The sequence below is a fragment of the Canis lupus genome, chromosome 16 (genome assembly GCF_048164855.1).
Source record: "Canis lupus baileyi chromosome 16, mCanLup2.hap1, whole genome shotgun sequence".
NCBI classification, from domain to species: domain Eukaryota; kingdom Metazoa; phylum Chordata; class Mammalia; order Carnivora; family Canidae; genus Canis; species Canis lupus.
The window spans coordinates 11,221,748-11,241,900 of record NC_132853.1 but is presented as its reverse complement, the minus strand read 5'-3'; the positions used below and the strand labels follow the sequence as shown (position 1 = coordinate 11,241,900).

The window sequence follows — 20,153 nt, the reverse complement described above, 5'->3', positions numbered from 1 at the left end:
TTCCCTTGGGCACCCCCATTGCTGTTGGCCTCTCCTTCATTTGGCTCCTAGGGGTGAAGGTGGGATGAGAAGTATGATTCCCACTGGTGGGCATCGAGAGACAGAGTCAGCAAAGAAACAGGTGTCTCCATAATCAAATGCTCACGTGTAACATACTGTGATGTAAGGGACTACATGAGAGCCCATGCCTGCAGCTAGGCACGCACGTGTGACACGCACACACAGTGACTGCCCTAGGCTGCCAGGTAAGCTTCCACAGTGTCAGGAGCTTAATACCAACACTGCATGGAGAGTGCCACCTTCTTGGAAGCTGGCCCCGGAGGCAGGCTGCCCCCAAGAATGTGGGGTACTTAGCCCCGCATTGTGCCCAGTCTTGGGTATGTCCACCTATTTTGGGCCAAAGGAAAAGTCCCCCCAGGCTCAGAGCCCCAGGCCATCCACGCCGCCCCCCCCGCCCCCCGCGTCCCTATGTGTTCTCTGGGTCCCAGGGTCATACCCACATGGTCCTGCGGCCTCTCAGACCCAGCCCAAGTCCACAATAAGCCTGCTCAGGTGTCTGCCTGCAGCCCCAGAGGTGAAACACATTTCCTTTGAGCCCCTTAAAATCTGTTTTTGAGTATTAGGGGTGCTACCACCTCCAATATGCTGACATCTCATAATGGAGCCATACTCTTCTCTGGTCATTTGATGTGTCATGTGAGGACCTAGGATGGTGGTAGATACCAGACTGGCTCCTTGGTAATGGCCGTTGTCATGACCGGACACCCACCTTTGCCAGCTGTGCTGTTCCTAAGTCTGCCAAGACCACAGGAGGCTTTCCCTCCATTTTACAGATTATGAACCTGAGCTTCCCCAGTCAGTTAGTAGGATCCTGGGCGTACAGGTGGGAAGCAGAAGAGCTGGGATTCAGGCCCACTGAGGCTGGGGACAGCAGAGTGCTCTCTTGGACACCATGTGTAATTCAGAGGACAAGCTGGTGCCAACAACCACACTACACGTTGGCCACGATTGGCATCTTGACACATGTGCCAAGAGAGAGCCAGGAGGCTCGCTGTGGGGGAGTCTTCTCTCTGGGGTCCCCAGGAAAGGCCTTGTGGAGGGCAGAGAGGCCCTCGTGCTGCCTCATGGAGATGCAGAGGTGGAGAGAAGGGTGTTTTGAGTGGGTGATCAGAAATGAGAAGGGAGAGGGCAAATCTGGTGAGAGAGAAGCAATGTTGGAGTGGAATATTCTAGGCTAATAACAGTTATTTGCATCCCGTTGTTTCAGGTTTTTCTTCCTAGTGTTGGCTGGCTTTCTTGAGTCACGAGCAAGGGGAGGACCAGAGCCCATCTGCCCACCCCTGTGGCTGGCTCCCAGCCCAAGGACTAACCTTTCCCCCCGTGCTGATGGAGTATCTTCTGTGGGCCCAGCTCTCTGCCCCCCCACCCCCAGCTAGGCCACACGAGCCCACATGAGTCACCTCTCCCTCCTGCTCTCCCACAGGGGTCAGAGCTGCTGAGGGACCCATCCCTGGGGGCTCAGTTCCAAGTGCATCTGGTGAAAATGGTCATTCTGACCCAGCCCGAGGTAGGCATCAAGCTGGAAAACCCATTTCTATCCTCTTTACCTCTTCCCGTGGGTCTCCCCCTCTGTAGCATGCACAGTAACAGGGCTGTGGTAAGGACCCCATTGGGTGCAGTTCCCATAAACATGGACTCTATACTGATCCCCAGGATGCTCCGAACATCACGGCCAACATCACGGCATCACTGCTGAGTGTCTGTGAGTGGAGCAGGACAGTCAACCCTGAGGACGACACAGATCCTGGCCATGCCGACCTGGTTCTCTACATCACCAGGTAGCTGAGCTCCCCAGTGGCCCACCAGCCTGCTGGGGGAGCTGCACCCTTTCTCTGCAGAGGCTGCCTGGCAGCAGGCAGGGACCTCAGCATCACCCAAGTGTCTGTTCTCTCTTCCCAAGATTTGACCTGGAGTTGCCTGATGGTAACCGGCAGGTTCGGGGAGTCACCCAGCTGGGGGGTGCTTGCTCATCTTCCTGGAGCTGCGTCATCACTGAGGATACTGGCTTTGACCTGGGGGTCACCATCGCTCATGAGATTGGTCACAGGTAGGCATCTTGTCCTCTAGGCTGAGGCCCAGGAGCTGACCGGGGTTCTCAGGAGGGAATGTCGAGGCTGGCAGTGGGCCCTGGAAGAGTGTGCTGGAAGGAACCTGTACCTTGGCCCCGGTGGACTTGGGGCTGGGAGTCGGGGACAAGAGCTGGGAAATCTGATACCTCTTGATTAAAAAACTTTTTCACCCTAAGATAAGCAAACTTAGCAATTTAAAAAATAAGTTTTCTAGAAAATTCAGGTAAAGAAAAAGCAGGCTGTCAAAATTATCCCAGGACCTACCGCTTAGAGGTAACATCTGTTCACAGTTTATGTTTAATTTTAGTCATTTCTTACCCACACGCATAATTTTTTATTTGTAAAATTGGGATTATACCGTAAATTGTTTTGTTACTGTTTTTTTTTTTTTTTTTAATGGAACGCTACATCCCAAACACTTTTTCCCCGGATCTTTTATAATTTTTTGTATGAGCTGTAATTTAGTTAATCCCCTGTTGTTGGCTTTTTAGGTTGTTTACAAATCTTTCCTGTTATGAACATCCTGCATTCTGTAGGCAAATCTTTGTTCCTGTCTATTGTCATTTACCTAAAGTGGCGAGCTTCTTTTATGATTTTTAGTCTTTTCATTATGACAGTAACACCTGTTTGCTGTAGAAAGTCAGACAGCACAGAAACCCATAAAGTAAAAAGTGAGTCTATGCTCCTTGCCCAATGGCTCCCACCTGCCCCCAGGCCTTGCAGCCTTTCTGCGTTCTGCTGTGGAAGCCCCACATCCCCATCTCTGTGGGTGGCCCAGGTGCCCAGCGAGGCTGGGGTCCTCACCCCCATATTAGTTCACAACAGCTCTACATTTACAATGACTTCTGCACCTGGACATGACCCCCCACACACAGTGCCTTCATTCGCCTGGTTTGGAGGGAAAAGAAGGTTTTGAAAACCACTGCCTTCCACTGGGATTGGAAACAATGGCCAAAGGCCTGCACATTTTCTCGATTTTTTTTGTCAACCTCTCTATACAGGCAGTGGATGAATTTTCCTGAGTGGCCACCAATCAAAAAGTCATCACTGGCAGCCCCGCCCCCCAGGGCCCCTTCTTGTAACACCACAGATTAGCTTGGTCTCAATGTTTTTAAAACGTTTCAGTATTTGTTAGCCCAAAGAGGCAGGAGCTCCCTGGCTGACCCAGCGCTCTCTCCGGTGGGAAACTGAAGCAGGGCTCTCTGGTGGCAGGATCAGGATGCCCTTTGGTCCGAAAACACCCGGCCTCTCTGCCGGCCAAAGGATTAGTCAGACCTGAACTGGGTGGGGGGGCCGTGAGGAGACCCTCAGTGTTGCCTTCTGCGCACAGCCTGGGCCTGGAGCACGACGGCGCGGCCGGCAGCGGCTGCAAGCCCAGCGGCCATGTGATGGGCTCCCAGGACCGAGCGGCCGCCCGTGGGGACCTCTTATGGTCTGCCTGCAGCCGCCAGCAACTGCTGCATCTGCTCAGGTAGCTGCATCCCTCACCCCGCCCCCATCTATATCAGGAGGCACCCCTGCTTGTCCCTCAGACCCACCCTCCATCTGCCCCAGCCCTGCCCAGCCCTGCCCAGCCCTCTGTTCAGTCCCATGGTGTCCCGCGCCCCCTCCCCAGAGGCCCCCATCACCGCTCCGGGGCAGCCTCCATCCTCCCTGGTGCCCTCGCATCCACCCTTCCATCTGCCCCTCCACGTGTGCGCCCGTCCCTGCATCCACACCTCCCCACGCAGGCTTCCTGGTTCCCTCCCACCCCCACGCACCCCCTCTTCCATCCCACCCGCTTCTGTGCCCACCCCTCAATTCTACCCCATCCACGCCCATCCCTCCACCCATCCCACCCTTGCATCGACCCCTCGGCCCCACCGGCTTCCCAGTCCAACCTCTGTCAGCCGTGTCCTCCTCCGGCTGCATCGCACGGGGTCTGCTTCACCCCCACCGGCTCCGGCCCCCACCTGCTCCGCTCCCACCTCCCCTTCTCGTGGGCTCTGGCCTCAGGGCGGGTCCGCGCGCTGAGGACTCCCCTCCCCACCTGCGGGCTCCTTGTCCCACGTCCCACTCCTGCCCCGTGTCCGCTGGGGGCCTGAGCAGGGGCCTTGTCGCAGCACAGGACGGTTGCGCTGCCTGGGGGACCTGCCAGAGCCACAGGCTGGGGCCTCCGGGAGCCTTCCTCAGGCACAGCCTGGCCTCCTGTACGGCATGGACGAGCAGTGCCGCGTCGCCTTCGGCGCTGGGGCAGTGGCCTGCACCTTCACCAGGGAGCATCTCGTGAGTCCCGCCCCCCCACTGTGCGCAACCCTCTGACCCTGCCCTGCTCCCTCTACCTGGGCCTGTCCGCCCCGCAGTCCAGCTCATGCCCCGCTGTGCACTGAGTGAAGTGAGCACCCGCTGTGCCAGGCTGTCGGGGGCCCTTCTTCTTATTTTTTTTTTGTAAGATTTTATTTATTTATTCTTGAGAGACATAGAGAGGCAGAGAAGCAGGCAGAGGCAGTCCCCCGATGGGGGACTCCATCTGAGGACCTCGAGATCATGCCCTGAGCCCAAGGCAGATGCTCAACCACTGAGCCACCCAGGTTCCCTATATATTAACAATACACATTAGAATATCTTCTTTGACCTAAAAGATATTTTTTTCTTTGGATAAAATAACTGAAACCATATTTGTGAGCCCATAAAATGACTGTGGGCCCTGGTCATGTCCCTGTTCTATGGAGTATGCCGTGCCCATTCTCCCTGGTCCCTGTGCCCACAGGACCCCGTATGTGTCACTGTGTCCTGTGGTGTGTGGGGAACCATTAAGACTGGACGCTGAACAGGCTGTCCCCCCTCCTAGGACATGTGCCAGGCTCTGTCCTGCCACACGGATCCCCTGGACCAAAGCAGCTGTAGCCGCCTCCTCATTCCTCTCCTGGATGGGACAGAGTGCGGCGTGCAGAAGGTCAGAGCAGGGAATGAAGAGATGCCAGAGTGTGTGCGTGTGTGTGTGCATGTGTGTGTGTGTGAGAGAGAGAGAGTGAGAGAGAGAGAGTGCATGCACATGCACACGGGCAGCCTGCATTCCCAGGGCAGAGGACCTTGGTCACCTGGTCAGGAGAGATGGGCTGCAGGATGCCCTGTGTATCCGGTGACTTTTGGACGATGGGATGTGTTTTCTAGGTCCATGGGACCTACAAAAACTGACAAAGGGCTTGCTGATAACTCTGCTGAGGCGTATGGGGGGTCCAGAGCCACAGCCAGCGTGTATTGAATGCCCTGCCCCTCCCCGCACAATTGTTGAGTCTCTTTCCCCCTTTCCCTGGGTCTGGAGATGGGGCTTGTGCTGTCACCCCTGTACCACAGAGGAGATGAAGGCTTTGAGTGACAGTGATAGCCTGGCCCAGCTCCCTAACCCAGACTCCCTCTCTGGCCATACCAGGCACTCACCTCCCTCTACCCTACAGACCTAAGTGACTCTGCCTTTCCCCTCTGTGGGGCATGGCCAGACCCTTCCTGGGTCCTACAGCCTGGGCATTGTCCTCTTCCATCTAGTATTGTCTCCTGAGCAGGATGGGGGTGGGGGGTGCCTGCACATGTGCTTGCCTATGTGGGGGTGGGTGCCTTGTGTGTGCGGTACCGTGTGGTTATGGGGGATGTGGGGTGCCCTGGGTATGGGATGGTGTGTCCTTCTCTTACAGTGGTGCTCCAAGGGTCACTGCCGCTCCCTGGCAGAGCTGAGCCCAGTGGGGGTAGTGCATGGGCAGTGGTCTAGCTGGAGTCCCCCCAGCCTTTGCTCCCGCTCCTGCGGAGGAGGTGTGGTCACCAGGAGGCGGCACTGCAACAACCCCAGGTACATGTGGAGGGAACACTGCCCTTCAGGTCTGGGAGGGGATGGAGCCTGCTCCACATTCCCTGGTTGGGAGGTCAGTGGCTCACCTGTCACCCCTCATGTCTTGTGGACATTTTCAGGCCTGCCTTTGGAGGGCATGTGTGCGTGGGTGCTGACCTCCAGGCGGAGATGTGCAACACCCAGGTAGGCCTTCCCTTGGGGCAGGACGAGAGGCTCAGGTGGGCAGCGCTGGGCCCTGGAATCAGGAAGGATCCCAAAAGATCAGGGCAGCTGAATTTGTGGTTCACACCAGGGCGCTTTTGAGATTTGGGGGTGCTGCTCCACCTCCCCTGGGACCACGGTGCGTACTCTAGGACTTCCCTCCCCTCCAGGACCTCCTGAAACCATTCTTTCAGTTCCAAATGCTGGTGAAATCTACATCATATAAAACCATTTAAAAGTATGGGATCCAGGGGCATTTGGTACATTTACAGTGTGATGTGACCACCACCTCTATCAAGTTCCAGAGCATCTCCATGACCCCGAAGCAGAACCCCAGACCCATTAGCAGTCCCTGACCCTGACATCCTCCAGCTCCTGGCAACTACCGATCCCTGCCTCTGGATTTGCCTGTCCTGGACATTTCATAGGCATGGAACCCCACAATATATGGTCTTTTGTGACTGGCTTCTTTCACTCCGTGTCATGTCCTCCAGGGTCACCCGTGTCATAGCCGGTGTGAGAAGTTCACTCCTTATTAGGGCTGATTAGGGCTATATTCCATCGTATGGATGGACCACATATTATCTGTTCATCTGTTGACAGACATTTTGGGCCATCTTGACGTTTTGGGCCATCTCCACCTTTTGGTTATTGAGAATCATGCTGCTCTGAACATGTGTATATGCACACTCGAGTACCAGTTTTTATTTCCTTTGTAATGCACCTAAAAGTGGAGTCATTAGATAACATGGTATTTCTACACCCAGTCCTTTGAGGAACCTGCCAGCCATCCTTCACAGCAGCTGAGCCATTTGGCTTTCCCACCTGCAGTGTGCAAGGGTTCCACTTTCTCTCCATCCTCTCTATCCCTGTGGTCCGTGGTTTTGATCATGGCCATCGTCCTGGGCACCAACTGCTAGAATGGTGCCTGTGACACTTAGTTAAGATGTGCACCTGGTGAGAGACCTTCCCTCCCGCCTTCAGGCAGACCCAGCGCCTCCCCAGACACAGAGGGCCGAGTTCTCACCTGGAGCACAGGCTTGGGGGAGGGAATGAGCGAGTAGGGCTCTTTACCTCTTTGTTGCCGAGTGGCAGTTCCTGCCCTGTGTCCTTGCAGATTCTTCTGGATCCTCCCATCAGCAGAGGAAGGCTCTGGCCTCCCCCACTTTACAGAGCAGGGAACCGAAGTATAGCCAGGAGCTGGGCTCCAATCCACATTTTGATCTTGTGCTGCAGGGTGCCTTGCTGTCCCCAGGGGCAGAGGCCCCTGTCCTAGGTCCCCTGCCCCCATCCCAGGGCCCCTCCTGTGCCTGTCCTCTGCCTCCTCCCGGCCAGGCCTGTGAGAAGACCCAGCTGGAGTTCATGTCTGAGCAGTGCTCGCAGACGGACAGGAAACCGCTCTACCTGACCCCGGGGAATGCCTCCTTCTACCGCTGGGGCTCCGCTGAGCAGTACAGTCAAGGTGGGACTGACCACCATTACCCCAATGCTGTAGATGGCAGGGCTGTGCTCAGGCTCTGCATCAGTCGAGTCACATCCTGGCAAGGCTCCTGGCTAACAGGCCTGAGTCTTGGTTTTCCCATCTGTAAAAATGGAAATGAGAGCAGGGCCTCCCTGCTTGGCTGTTTAGGGTTCAGTGAGATGATCCCCGGGCAGCACCAAGGGTGCTCCTTGGTTTATAACTCAGTAACAATCACTATGTCCTCAGGAGGCAGGACCCTTGCCCCCAACCCAAAGGATGAAGACAGATAGCCCTGGCAGGGAGGTGGGCCTACCTGGGTCATGCCTTGCAGGGTTGCCGCCTTCCCCCTACTCCCTGTCCCCCTCATGCCAGGGTTCCCTGTCCCTCTGCCTTCCCAGGGGATGCCCTGTGCAGACACATGTGCCGGGCCATTGGCGAGGCCTTCATTGTGAGGCGTGGGGAAAGTTTCCTAGATGGGACCCGGTGTGTGCCAAGTGGTCAGCGGGAGGACGGGACCCTGAGCTTGTGCATGTTGGGCAGCTGCAAGGTAGGTGCGTGTGGGCAGCAGAGGTGCCCTCCCATCTAGGGTGGCCCTGAGGCCAGTCACCTCAAAAGCCAGATGCTGAAGGGCTCCGAGGGGGCCAGTGTGCAGGGGCTGGCCCCCCATGAAGCTGCAGCAGTCTGCACGGGGTGATGCCAGGGTGCTGGACTGACCTTGGAGTCATCTGGGTGTTAAGACCCCTGCCATGACCTTGGGTGAGTCACACCTGCTTCCTGCATCCGTGTCAGATGCTTGTAAAATGCCTCTAATTTGTGGTGTGATTCCCAGAGCCTCAGAGCTATGGGGTGAGTGGGCCAGCACCCTCCAATGACACCTGCCTGGGTGTCACCTGACACTGCTCTTTGCACAGACATTCGGCTGTGATGGCAGGATGGACTCCCAACAGGTGCGAGACGTGTGCCAGGTGTGCGGAGGGGACAACAGCACCTGCAGCCCACAGAACGGCTCTTTCACAGCTGGAAGGGCCAGAGGTAGGGGCTGCCCTAGGGATGGATGGCCGGGCTCCTCCCAGCCTCTAAAATCACCTGCAGCCCAGAGCCTCGACACTGAGCCCTCATGGCTCACAGTAGCTGTGATGCAGATAAAGCCCGGACACTGGGCAGTCTGCGGTCAGCTGGCCTCTCCATTCCTCCCCAAGGAATCCCATCAGAAGGGATATTATACTTCGGTAACCCTTGACTTTGATCCATTTATAAAAGAAGTCAACTATTTGCCAAGTAGGCGCTTAGATGGTCAGCCAAGGAGTGGAGTCCCACCTGCTGAGCCCTTGGATTCAGTCCTTCCTCCTGGCCAGGGCACACCCTGGAAGCTGACCGTCCCCCAAGCTTTGATTACTGCCCCCCCCCCGACCCATGACAGGAGACTGTCTACTGCTCAAGGTGGTCCTGTTGTTAGCTTTTGGTGTTGAGGCACTGCTTCCTGGGCATCTGACATTTGCTCCCTTTCACTGTGATGTCAGTGATCTGAGACCACCCACCATGTCTGCTTCCATCTAGAATATGTCACGTTCTTGACAGTTACCCGCAACCTGACCAGTGTACACATCACCAACCGGAGGCCTCTCTTCACACACTTGGGTGAGCTGACCTGAGGACGCTCCCCCAGAGGTAGCCAAACTGAAGTTTATAAAGCACAGTCCCCAAGATGCCCTCACTACTGGTGCCACCTGCAGGTTTAGGGGGTTCCCAACTGCCAGGTTGGGTATGTCACTACCAGGGCCCCCAGAATGCTGAGAGCTTTTATACCCGCACTTATGGCTTATTACAGGGGAAGGAGACAATAAAACAAGCCCAAGCAGGAAATGCCTAGGGCACAGTGTGGGAGGGCTCCATGTCCACCATCCCAAGCATGGCAACGCACACAGAGTATTGCCCACCCGGGGAACTCCCTCAGGCTCAGTGTCCAGTTTTTTTTTTAATATAAAGATTTATTCACTTATTCATGAGAGACAGAGAGAGACAGAGACACAGGCAGAGGGAGAAGCAGAGAGCCTGATGTGGGACTCGATCCCAGATCCCAGGATCATACTCTGAGCCAAAGGCAGATGCTCAACTGCTGAGCCACCCAGGCTCAGTGTCCAGTTTTGATTAGGACTTTGTTATGCAGGCATGAGGCATGACTGATTGATGACTCACGTGGATGGCCTCAGTCTCTAGGTTCACAGATGAGATCAACTCAAAGCTGCTGTCCTAAATCACATATTTAGTCTTTCTGGCTTGGGAAGTCCCCACTGTAAACAAAGACACTCCTATCAAGTGTGACGTAGGTCCCAGGGCAAAGGCCACATCTGTGCTTCTTGATTTCCAGAGGGCGCCTATGCCTGTCCTCTGACTCTGGAGTGGGGGTGCTGGCCCCAGGTCCTTGAGCCCCCAAGCCTGCACATGAGCACACTTGGTGAGAGGCAGGTCCACAATGCTCACTAGGTTCTGGACAGAGCCACAGAGCCACTGACATGCGGAAGCCTTCTGAGGGCAGGCGCCTGTGTGCCTATGGGAGGATGTGCCTTGCTTGTTGCGCGGATGGCCTGCGGACTGAGGTGCTAGGCAGACAGGCTCCTTGGGGAGGGCTCGGGCCTGGGGCGAGGAGATTTATCCGACTGTTGCTACCACCCCTTTCCATAAGTCAGAATCTGTTCTGGTGGGTGGCTGGTGCCCACCTGCCACAGCTGTGGAGGGGGTGCTCCCCTGCTCACAGCCTTGCCCCCCCACAGCGGTGCGGATCCGAGGGCACTACATCGTGGCTGGGAATTCTAGCATCTCTCCCAGCACCACCTACCCCTCCCTCCTGGAGGACAGCCGTGTGGAGTACAGAGTGACCCTCACCAAGGACCGGCTGCCTCACCTGGAGGAGATCTCCATCCGGGGACCCACCCAGGAAGACATGGAGATCCAGGTGACCCAGAGGGCCTAGGGGACCCAGCAGGGCCTCCTCCTGGTATCACCCGCTTATTCATTCAGCAGCCCCTGGAGTTCTGAGGGTGGGTGTGCAGGGGTCAGGGGCTTGCCTGAGGTTGGGCTGTGTGGCTGAGGTCTGAGATGAGCTAATGCTGCTGGGCCAAGCAGGGAGTGGCGTGTGTTGAGGGAAGTGGGTGTGCACAGGGTGGGTAATTAGGAGGGATAAGGGAAGGGGAGAGGGCTGGAGGGCTTCATGATCTCCAGGGGTTGGGGAGGGAGGCTGGTGAGGGGGCTCTGTGTAGGGTACAGGGGGGATTGGGCCTGTGTCAGCCCTGGCTGAGGGAGGGTGCGGGGAGTGAGACAGTGGGGTGCCCAGATTAGAGACTCTTGTAGCCCAGCAGCTGGAAGCAGGGAAACCCAGAGGTCAGGGGCCAAGGCCTAGGGACTCAGGTAGTCTGGACTTTGAATCCTGGCTCTGCAAGAACTTGGGCAAGGGAATTGACTTTTCTGAGTCTCAGTTTTCCCATCTGCAAAATGGGGCTAAGCACACACGCATTATGAAGTTATTATAAAGGTTCATTTTTTAAAGATAAGTTGCGTTAGGCATGTGGTGGTGTGTCTGGCACCCTACATGTGCAAGCACCCTGAAAGGTGGCTGCTGCGACAAAAGTCCTCGCTGGCTTAGGTCTTGAAAGTACCCGACACTGAGGATGCCCCATCCTAAAGGTGGGAAAGTGAGCCCCCTCCCACCAGAAGTCCTGAGGCAAAGGGACGGGCACAGCAAGGGCCTGACCTGGAAGCTGAATGCTCTCCCAAGCCTCTCTGTCCTCTGCAGAGCATCCTAGGCTCTCAGCCTGACTCTGCCACCACCCTGGACCTCAGGCTTCCTCTGTAGAATGCGCACGAGCTGCTGGCCTGCCTGCTGGGGTTATGGGGTGCATGTGCCAGGCAGTGTTGGCAGCCATTGCTGGTACCAAGGAAACTCTGAGTGGATGTTGACTCTCACTGTTTCTTGGGGACAGAGGTACATGGGAGCACATGCTTTGGGCGCGTCATCTGCACGTGAGCTCCTCTGCACATGTCCCCATGCGTGCTTTGCTGAGGAAGGCACTTGGAGGGAGAGATGGATGTTAGCATGTATGTAAACAGCCCTGAGGCTCTTGGGGAGGGGGCCAAGTCTCAGTGATCTCTGGTCTAGCCGCCCTAGCCTCTGCCCCCACAGCTGGAGGAGACAGTGGGGCTCCCCCAGAGTCCACCCAGGCCAAAAGGAGCCCCCTGGTGAGCCACTCACTTCTTCCCTGCCTGCCCACGCAGCCCAGTTCAACCACTTCCCTGCCCCCAGGAATGGTTCTCAGGTGGTAGCAGCCAGCTGAGCCGTCTGCATCCTTTGCAGACATGTATGTATAAAATGTATGTATTTGTATGTATAAAAATACACATTCTTGGGCCCCTCCTAGAGCCACTGAATCAGGACCTACCAGGCTGGGCCCGAGAACCCCCATTTTTACAGAGGATGGTGCTGTGTGGCTAGATGAGGCATCGTGGGGGCAGGTGCTGGAACCTTGGAGGCCTCCAGAGCTTAGCCTTCAAGCCTGGCCCCTCTCTGGGGCTGGGCTAGGGGACGGAGCCCAGTGTGACCCTCAGAGCTCCTTCACGGAGCCCACTGGACAAGGACCCGAGCTCTCTGTCTGTCTCGTGAAGGTTTACAGGCGCTACGGGGAGGAGTATGGTGACCTTGCACGCCCAGACATCACCTTCACCTACTTCGAGCCTAAGCAGCCACAGGCCTGGGCCTGGGTCGCCGTGCGGGGGTCCTGCTCGGTGAGCTGTGGGGCAGGTGAGGCCCGGGGCAGGGCTCGCCTGAAGCATGGTTTGCGCCCTGCAGGGAGGTGGCCCAGCCTCCCTCTTCCCTCCCAGGGCGGCGCTGGGTGACCTACAGCTGTCTGGACCAGGCCAGGAACGTGTGGGTGGAGGCTGCCCGGTGCGAAGGGAGCCAGCAGCCAGCAGCGTGGTCAGAGTCCTGCACCCCCAGGCCCTGCCCCCCACAGTGAGTGCTGTTGCGCTAAGCCATGGCCGCTGGGCTCTCACTGGCTACGGAGCCCATGTCACGTGCGCTCAGTGAGGCCACGTCCAGGCATGTTCTCCGTAGTCTTGGATGCTGCCCTGGGAGGTGGGTTATGTCAGTACCCCCATTTTGCAGGTGAGGACATGGAAACTCGGGCAAACACAGGTGACAGCCTAGTGTGACCCATACCTGCTGCACCTTGTCTGTGGGCACATGCTGCAAGGTGGAGGTGACCGCCCTCCCCAGAACGGTTGTGGTGAGGGTCAGAGAGGTGACAGGAAAGTACCTGGCCTGTGCAGCTGGTAGGAGTGTAACGTTAAGAACAAGACTGTCCTTGTTGAGTGCAGAGCTGATGCAGCTACCTGCCAGCACTTTAAAAAGTTGATTGATTGTAGGCTCCACACTGGCTGTGGAGCCCAACATGGGGCTTGAACTCATGACCCTGAGATCAAAACTTGAGCTAAGAGCAAGAGTCTGATGCTGAACTGACTGAGCCACCCAGGTGCCCCTTGCCAACACTTTTATACAGGTGTCCTCTGGCTCAGGTGCAGCTTGGAGATATCTGGAGGGCCCCTGGGCTGAGGTGGCTGTATGTGTGCAGTGTCCAGGCACCTGCAGGGACCTGGGGCCTGGCCCAGCACAGGGAAGCGAGTCAGTTGGATAGATCTGCCTGTCTCTCACCGCCTCCCCCAGGGGATGGAGGCCAACACTCTGTTCCCTTCCTCTGCAGCTGGGCAGCTGAGGACTTTGGTGTGTGCCGGGCCTCCCATGGGGGAGGCTTGCAGGAGAGGGTGGTGCATTGCATGGAGGCCCAGGGCAGCCTCCTGAGGACATTGCCCCCTGCTTGGTGCAGAGTACCGGCCCCACAGCCAGCAGTGCTAGAAACCTGCGACTCTCATCCCTGCCCCAGGAGATGGGTCCGGGGATGCAGGGAGGCAGTGTGCCTGGCAGGGCTTGTCCCTGCACTGAGCCCTACCCTGAGTGTCCCCTCTTCCCAGGACTCTGGCTGGGTCTGGAGTGGCCAGCTTCAGAATCACTATCCAAGAGACCCTGGGCCGGCCATTTCCCTCTCTGAACCCCCTAGTCCCTGCTTAGGAGGGGTTGTGAGGACCAAGTGAAGCCACAAATGTAAAGCAATGTGTCACTTTGCCATTGCTGTCCCCAGGGCACCTCCCATCCCTTCGGTGTCCAAGCTGACAGTGGCTTATTCTGATTTGCCACTAATTGGCTGGGTGACCGGGTCAAGTCCCTTCCCTCCCTGGGCCCCAGTGGGGAGAGGGTTGGCCTAGATCACTGGTGGCGCACGCATGGCTTGGGCTCCTTTGTCCCTCTCCCATCCTTGGCGGACCTGGGAATCCTCACCCTTTCCCACATAGGCCCACTCCTGCCTCAGGACCCTTCCTGCTTCAGCACGGCAGGAAGCCACCACCTGTCAGGGTTGCCACACACGAAACACAGTGGCCATCCCTGATCTGGGTGATCTGATTGTGTTACAGCACCCACTTGGATGCAAGGAGTGGTGGTACTCTCTGGATGGAGGCCCACCTTCCTCTCTGGATGGCAGGAGGGTCAAGGCCTGTGTCACTGTCCCTGGGGTGCTGAGTGGAGTGCTGGCAGTAGTTCATCCAGCACTTTAGGGAGCAGCCTCTGGATTTTGTTTCTTTGTGGGGCTTCTCATTGAGCTCTTGGACACCAGGGTGTAGGTTCACTGCCTCCTGTCCCAGGAGTGAAGCTGTACCTACAGCCCAATGAGAGGCAGGGCCTTATGTCTGTCCTGTGCCATCCTTAGGCAGGAGGCATCGGATGCATGCACAACAGCCTGTGGAGCAGACCTGGCATCACAGAATGTGACGTGTGTGCACAGGGTAGCTGGCCTGGAGACACTGGCCACGGCTGGACCCTGCTCCACAGATGAGAAGCTGCCTGCCCTCAAGCCCTGTGTGGCCACGGCATGTCCTCCGGGACAGGGTTATGTGAGTGTCCCGGGCATGAGGGTGACCCAGGCTATTGGGGGTATATCTGGTCAGGAGAATGGGGAGCACTGGTTACCGTAGACCTCCTGGCCAGAGCACAAAGACCGTCCTTCTGCAGTGCTACTGTGTGCAGGATCCCCCTGGTCAGAGGATGGACCTAGGGAAAAAGCACAGGGACCGCTGGGAAGCCCGCCTAGCCTTCCCTCCAGCTGGCAAGCAGGGCCAGGGACCCAGACCCTGTCAGAATGCTGCCAGTTCTCCACTACACAGAGAAACCATGCCACAGTCCCGCCTGTGTCCTGGGGCTTGCAGACAAGGGTACTGGCCAAGCCTGTGTCCTTGAGGCTGGTAGTGATTGCAGAGCCAAGTGTGCCTGCAAATCTGGCTCTTGAGCCCCAGCCTCAGCCCTGCCCCCCAGCAATAACTCATGCCAGTACAGAGATCTAGGTGGGTAGTGGGGTGAGGACATCCTCTGGTAGCCAGAGCACGCCTCCCTGGAAAGGAGTAGCAGGGAGGGGCAGGCTTTGGGTGTTGGTGACCACATCTGCTCTCTCCTGAAGAGATTGGGTTGGAGGAGGGAGGACCAGGTGCTCAGGGATCTAGAGGGGGCAAGCCGGAATGCACCAGCTTGTTGCTTGTCCCTTGCAGCCAGACCTCCAGTCTCTGGAGGAGGAGAAGGAGGCCACATCCCCATCAGGAAGTGCTGGGCTGAGGGCTCGCACCACACACATGTGGACCCCCCTGGCAGGGCCATGCTCTGCCTCCTGTGGTCAAGGTGAGGTGCCCAGGGCTCATGAGCTCTTCCCTGTCTGCATTTTGCCTGGTTCTAAAAAGCATGTGAATTGGCTTACAGAGAATCCACACTATGGAGGAATATGATGTAATACACGAGGACGTTGGGGCAGAGTAAGGACCACCATGTAAACTTGTTCATTGCTTGGCTGAAAGATAGAAAAGATAACAAAACTCAGCTATTTGTCAAGATCTAGAAAAGCAGCAAGAGAAGGGCCCCAGTAGCTCTGAGCTTCCTGGCAGCCACACCAGAGGAATGAGATTTTTAAGATACGCTGTGTCCTTTCTTTCTTTCTCTCTTTCTCTCTCTTTCTTTCTTTCTTTCTTTCTTTCTTTCTTTCTTTCTTTCTTTCTTTCTTTCTTTCTTTCTTTCTTTCTTTTTCTTTTTTCTTTTTTTTTTTTTTTTTTACGATTTTATTTATTCTTTTCATGAGTGACACCAAGAGAGAGAGGGATGTGGGACTCTATCCCAGGACCCCGGGATCACGCCCTGAGCCAAACGGGTCCTAGGCACGCTCAACCACTGAGTCACCCAGGTGTCCCAAAATTTGTGCATGTTTAGACTCAAGACCAGAGACTTTTTTTTGAGGATACTCCTAAAGGGGAGGTTCAAGGAAACGAGCTCTAGTAGCATATTTGTTATAAACACGGTAAGATGGGATCCCTGGGTGGCGCAGCGGTTGGGCGCCTGCCTTTGGCCCAGGGCGCGATCCTGGAGACCCGGGATCGAATCCCACGTCGGGCTCCCTGCATGGAGCCTGCTTCTCCCTCTGCCTGTGTCTCTGCCTCTCTCTCTCTCTCTCTCTCTGTGACTATCATAAAATAAATAAATAAATTAAAAAAAAATAAACACGGTAAGAGATTTTCACATGGCAATTCTCATAAAATAACAGTAAACAACAGCAGCTACCACTTGAGCACCTACTATGTGCCAGGTAATTTGTATCTCCATTTTAAAAATCTATATAAATATCCCTGTAAGTTAGGCACCATCGGGTGAAAAATCTGAGGCTCAGAGAGGTTAAGTCACTTGTCCAAGGTTACACAGCTGGTAAGTGGCCAAGTCAAGACTCAAACCCAAGTAGGCCTTTTCTGCTAGAGCTCTCCAGAGAGCTGGCCCCTGTAGTTCTTATTGAACCCTCCTCTTGGGGCTTGGGGGTCCCTGCTTCCTCCCTGCAGGCCTGACAGAGCTGAACTTCATATGTATGGACTCTGCCCTGGGAACCCCTGTCCGGGAAGAGCTATGTGACCTGGAAAGCAAGCCTGGGAGCCGGCAGGAGGTCTGCCAGGCTGCCCCATGCCCGGCTTGGTGAGTGGTGGTGGTGGTGGGGAGGCTCAGTGCCTCAGTGCCGCAGGGGGCGTTGCGGCAGCTGGGTCCCCTACAGAGGAAGGACTCTTACCCTCTGATTGAGTGCTGGCCTTCTTACTGTGGGTGGGAGACCCAGGCCTTGGCGGGGGTGGGGGGGTGGGGGCAGGTGCCACTTGATGTTCACTGTGTGGGGCTGGACCACAGCCACCCCATCCCCCTGCCTCACTCCAAGAGCTGGCCGGCCCCCAGGCCCCATCCCATCAAGGACTGCAGTCCAGAGCCCTGCCCTGCCAGGTGGGCCCCTTCCCAAGGAGACAGGTAGTCCTAGGCATGCATCCTTAGAGGTGGCATCATCACCTTCCTGTAAGCTCCTGACCCCCAGTGCCCTCACCTGCAAGAGTGGGTCACACCGGTGTCCTAGAAGGCTGTGGGGGATGCTGTGGGCACACGTGGCCGATGGTTCACTTGTCATTGCTTGCTCTTTACTGAGGGCCTGCCATGCCCAGGTGCGGTTCTGGCAGTGGGGCTGCAGCAGTGAGCACCCAGCCCTACCCTCCTGGACCAGACACCAGGGGTAGTGGAGAGATGGAAGAGAAATCAAACAGACAGGGAGACAGAGTTTGACAGGTGGTGCTGGTGTGATGTGGCAAACACAGTGGGAAGGAAGATTGGGAGTGCTGGCCAGGCCCTGTCCGGGCTGAGATCCCTAGGGGAGACAGACAGCTTTGCAGTCCCCCTGGGGTGCCCTGCCTTTCCCCCGTCTGACCTTTGAAGACATCAGTTTGCCTTCAGCTTTCTGTCTGTAAAACAGGCCCTTCTGAATGTTCTCCGTCCACTGTGCCCAGCTGCTCCATGGAGATGTAAGGGTGACCCTCAGAGGAAGGACCCCTCCAGACCCTCTCCAGTATGGGGAGATGAGGGGAAGCCCTGTTCCCTTGGGTCCCCCCTGACTCCAGTTTGCCCCAGGTGGAGGTACAAGCTGGCCGCATGCAGTGTGAGCTGTGGAGGAGGGTTTGCGCAGAGGATGCTATATTGTGCACGGGCTCACGGGGAGGACGAGGACGAGGAGATCCTGCCAGATACCCAGTGCCAGGGGCTGCCTCGTCCAGAGCAGCAGGAAGCCTGCAGCCCAGAGCCCTGCCCACCCAGGTCAGCAGCCCCGAGGTGTTGGGGAAGCAGCCTGAGGTCCTGGAGTGTGCAGACACCAGGCCAGTTGCCGTGGGGCTTATTTTAGGGTGGCTCTGGCCAGGGAGACAGTCCTTGGGAAGCAGGACTACTGGCAGGCTGTACCAAGTGTCAGAGGTGACATTCCAACAAAATGCAGGTGGCATGGCCCGCTCTGATTGGGGTGAAGGTGTGGGGAGGGCTGGAGAGCTTCCCTGGGAGAAGGCAGGGTGTCAGCGGAGCCCAAGGATGGTCCCAGCTGGGGTGTGGGACAGAAGAGCTCAAGCCAGCAAGGTCCAGAGGTGGGGTCCGAGCCTCCTAAGGAAGAGTAGACAATCGCCCACCTTGTTCACAGCTCCACGGCTGCGTCCTTGTAGTTTTGCACTTTGACCAATGAAATGCCTTTCTGTATCATCGAAAGAGGCAAACAGACACCCATGTGCCACCACCAGGTTTAACAGATGTGCTTTATTGCCACATTTCCTTCATGTCCTTGGCTTTAAAAAAATACACCATTCCAGATAAGAATTCGTTTAAATTAGAAGCCTTAACTCATCTATGATATCTTTGGGGGTATGTTGCAAAGTAGGGAGCATACTTTATTTCTCCAGATTGCTAACAGAATTTCCCCCAGCCGGCTCCATTATCATGTCTTCTTAGATCCTTGTGTGTGTTGGGATCTGTGTCAGGGCTTTTGACCCGATTCTGCAGTTCGCAATCCCCCATTGATCCCCATCCCCATATCAGGCTGTTTTAAATACCGTAGCTCTGTGGTCCATTTACCACCCGCACCAGTGTCTCTTGGCTTCTTTGCTTGTGCTAAAGTCCCTTGGCCATGCAGCACATTCATTTATATGGGATTTTATCTGGGACTTGTATGGGAATTTGACATGCATAACGTCTAGCTCCTCTCTGGATGTCACTGTAGCCGTGTCCTCCTTGATATTCTGGAACACATGCTCCTGCCTCAGGGCTCCTGCGCCTACCTTCCCATTGTGTGGATGCATCTTCTCTGGATATCCTTGCAACCAGGCTCTGCTCAAAGCACCACAGCAGCGAGGTGGGGAGTCCTGAACAGCACACCCTACTTACCTCAGGACTCTCGGCAGTGCCTGACTCTACCATTTAGCATTTATTTCTCTATCTGCTGTCTCTTCCTTCGAGCCTGTGGTTTCTCCACGAGGGGTTATTCTGCCTCCCAGGGGACATGTGGCAATGTCTGGAGACATTTTAAATGTCATGACTAGGGAATGGGGGGGGTGTTAGTGGCCTCTGGTGAGTGGGTGGAGGCCAGGGGTGCTGCTGAACATCCTACACTGCACAGATGGCCCCCATGACAGAACCACTGGCCCCAAATGTCAGTGGTGCCGAAGTGGAGAAGCATATGTGTTCTGAAGGGTGGCGTGGGAGGCTTGGTTGGTTCACTCCATTTTCCTAGCGTCTAGAAGAGTGTCAGGCCCACGGAAGGCATGTGTTTGAGAGGTGGCATCCCAGAGCCAGGAGGTGGCACAGTGTCACCATTAGAGCCTCAGGCTCCAGCACGGGCTCCCTGGGTTCGGTCTCAGCTCTAAAAAATGTCGGCTGTTATCATTCATTGAATGATTACAAGTTAATACGGGCAGAACTGACCCACACCAAGATTTGTTTTCCCTTCTCCTGGGGCATGTTTTCTTCCATCCCTGTTACTTGGAATCACCAACCAGGAATGGTGAGCCATTGATAGGAAGGGCTCGCTCTTCCTGGGCTCAGGGCTGCACTCTGGGTCTTTTCTTCTTGCAGGTGGAAAATCATGTCCCTCGGCCCATGCTCAGCCAGCTGTGGCTTTGGCACTGCCACACGTTCTGTGGCCTGTGTGCAGCTCAGCCAAGGCCAGGACATTGAGGTGGATGGGGCAGCCTGTGCGGCTCTGGTTCGGCCTCAGGCCAGCATCCCCTGCATCCTCGCCTATTGCACCTACCGGTGGCATGTCAGCACCTGGACACAGGTAAGTTGTGTGGTTGGGGCTGGGGCTGGGGCTGGGGCTGGGAAGTGCATCTGCTGAGGGTCCTCACACACGGAACCCTGGGGGCTCTGATTGTGATTCCCTGAAAGGAGGGGGCTAGTGGGGTAGGAGGTCGTTGGGGCACCCAGAGATGGAAGACACAGCAGGGCCTTGAGACCCAAGGGGCAGGTCTAGCCCAAGGTCCAGAGACACCAGAAGATGAAGGGGAAGGTAACTCTGTTCCACACCTTGCTTTTCTGGTGTTGTCCTGTGTCCAGCACCTCACAAGGTACTAGAAA

General features: G+C 56.2%; 1 protein-coding gene across 11 annotated transcripts in view; it reads left to right on the top strand.

The window, feature by feature from the left end:
* Nucleotides 1–20,153, top strand: part of ADAMTS13 (ADAM metallopeptidase with thrombospondin type 1 motif 13) — a 30,528-nt gene that overhangs the window by 7,012 nt on the left and 3,363 nt on the right. For 6 of the 11 annotated variants that reach the window (XR_012008465.1, XM_072778591.1, XM_072778587.1 and 3 more), the window contains 20 exons: nucleotides 1,484–1,567; nucleotides 1,714–1,838; nucleotides 1,961–2,107; nucleotides 3,460–3,600; nucleotides 4,232–4,394; nucleotides 4,960–5,064; nucleotides 5,801–5,952; nucleotides 6,072–6,135; nucleotides 7,489–7,615; nucleotides 8,014–8,162; nucleotides 8,527–8,647; nucleotides 9,173–9,253; nucleotides 10,387–10,568; nucleotides 12,272–12,407; nucleotides 12,488–12,617; nucleotides 14,425–14,608; nucleotides 15,257–15,383; nucleotides 16,580–16,709; nucleotides 17,676–17,858; nucleotides 19,653–19,857. Coding sequence is in view for 10 of the 11 variants with exons in the window: in XM_072778591.1 (XP_072634692.1) it covers nucleotides 1,484–1,567; nucleotides 1,714–1,838; nucleotides 1,961–2,107; nucleotides 3,460–3,600; nucleotides 4,232–4,394; nucleotides 4,960–5,064; nucleotides 5,801–5,952; nucleotides 6,072–6,135; nucleotides 7,489–7,615; nucleotides 8,014–8,162; nucleotides 8,527–8,647; nucleotides 9,173–9,253; nucleotides 10,387–10,568; nucleotides 12,272–12,407; nucleotides 12,488–12,617; nucleotides 14,425–14,608; nucleotides 15,257–15,383; nucleotides 16,580–16,709; nucleotides 17,676–17,858; nucleotides 19,653–19,857 (2,736 nt within the window). In the remaining variant the exon portion in view is untranslated. Of the gene's footprint in view, nucleotides 1–1,483; nucleotides 1,568–1,713; nucleotides 1,839–1,960; nucleotides 2,108–3,459; nucleotides 3,601–4,231; nucleotides 4,395–4,959; nucleotides 5,065–5,800; nucleotides 5,953–6,071; nucleotides 6,136–7,488; nucleotides 7,616–8,013; nucleotides 8,163–8,526; nucleotides 8,648–9,172; nucleotides 9,254–10,386; nucleotides 10,569–12,271; nucleotides 12,408–12,487; nucleotides 12,618–13,365; nucleotides 13,553–14,424; nucleotides 14,609–15,256; nucleotides 15,384–16,579; nucleotides 16,710–17,675; nucleotides 17,859–19,652; nucleotides 19,858–20,153 lie in introns of all 11 variants that reach the window. The other 5 variants (XM_072778597.1, XM_072778589.1, XM_072778593.1 and 2 more) reach the window with 5 other exon arrangements.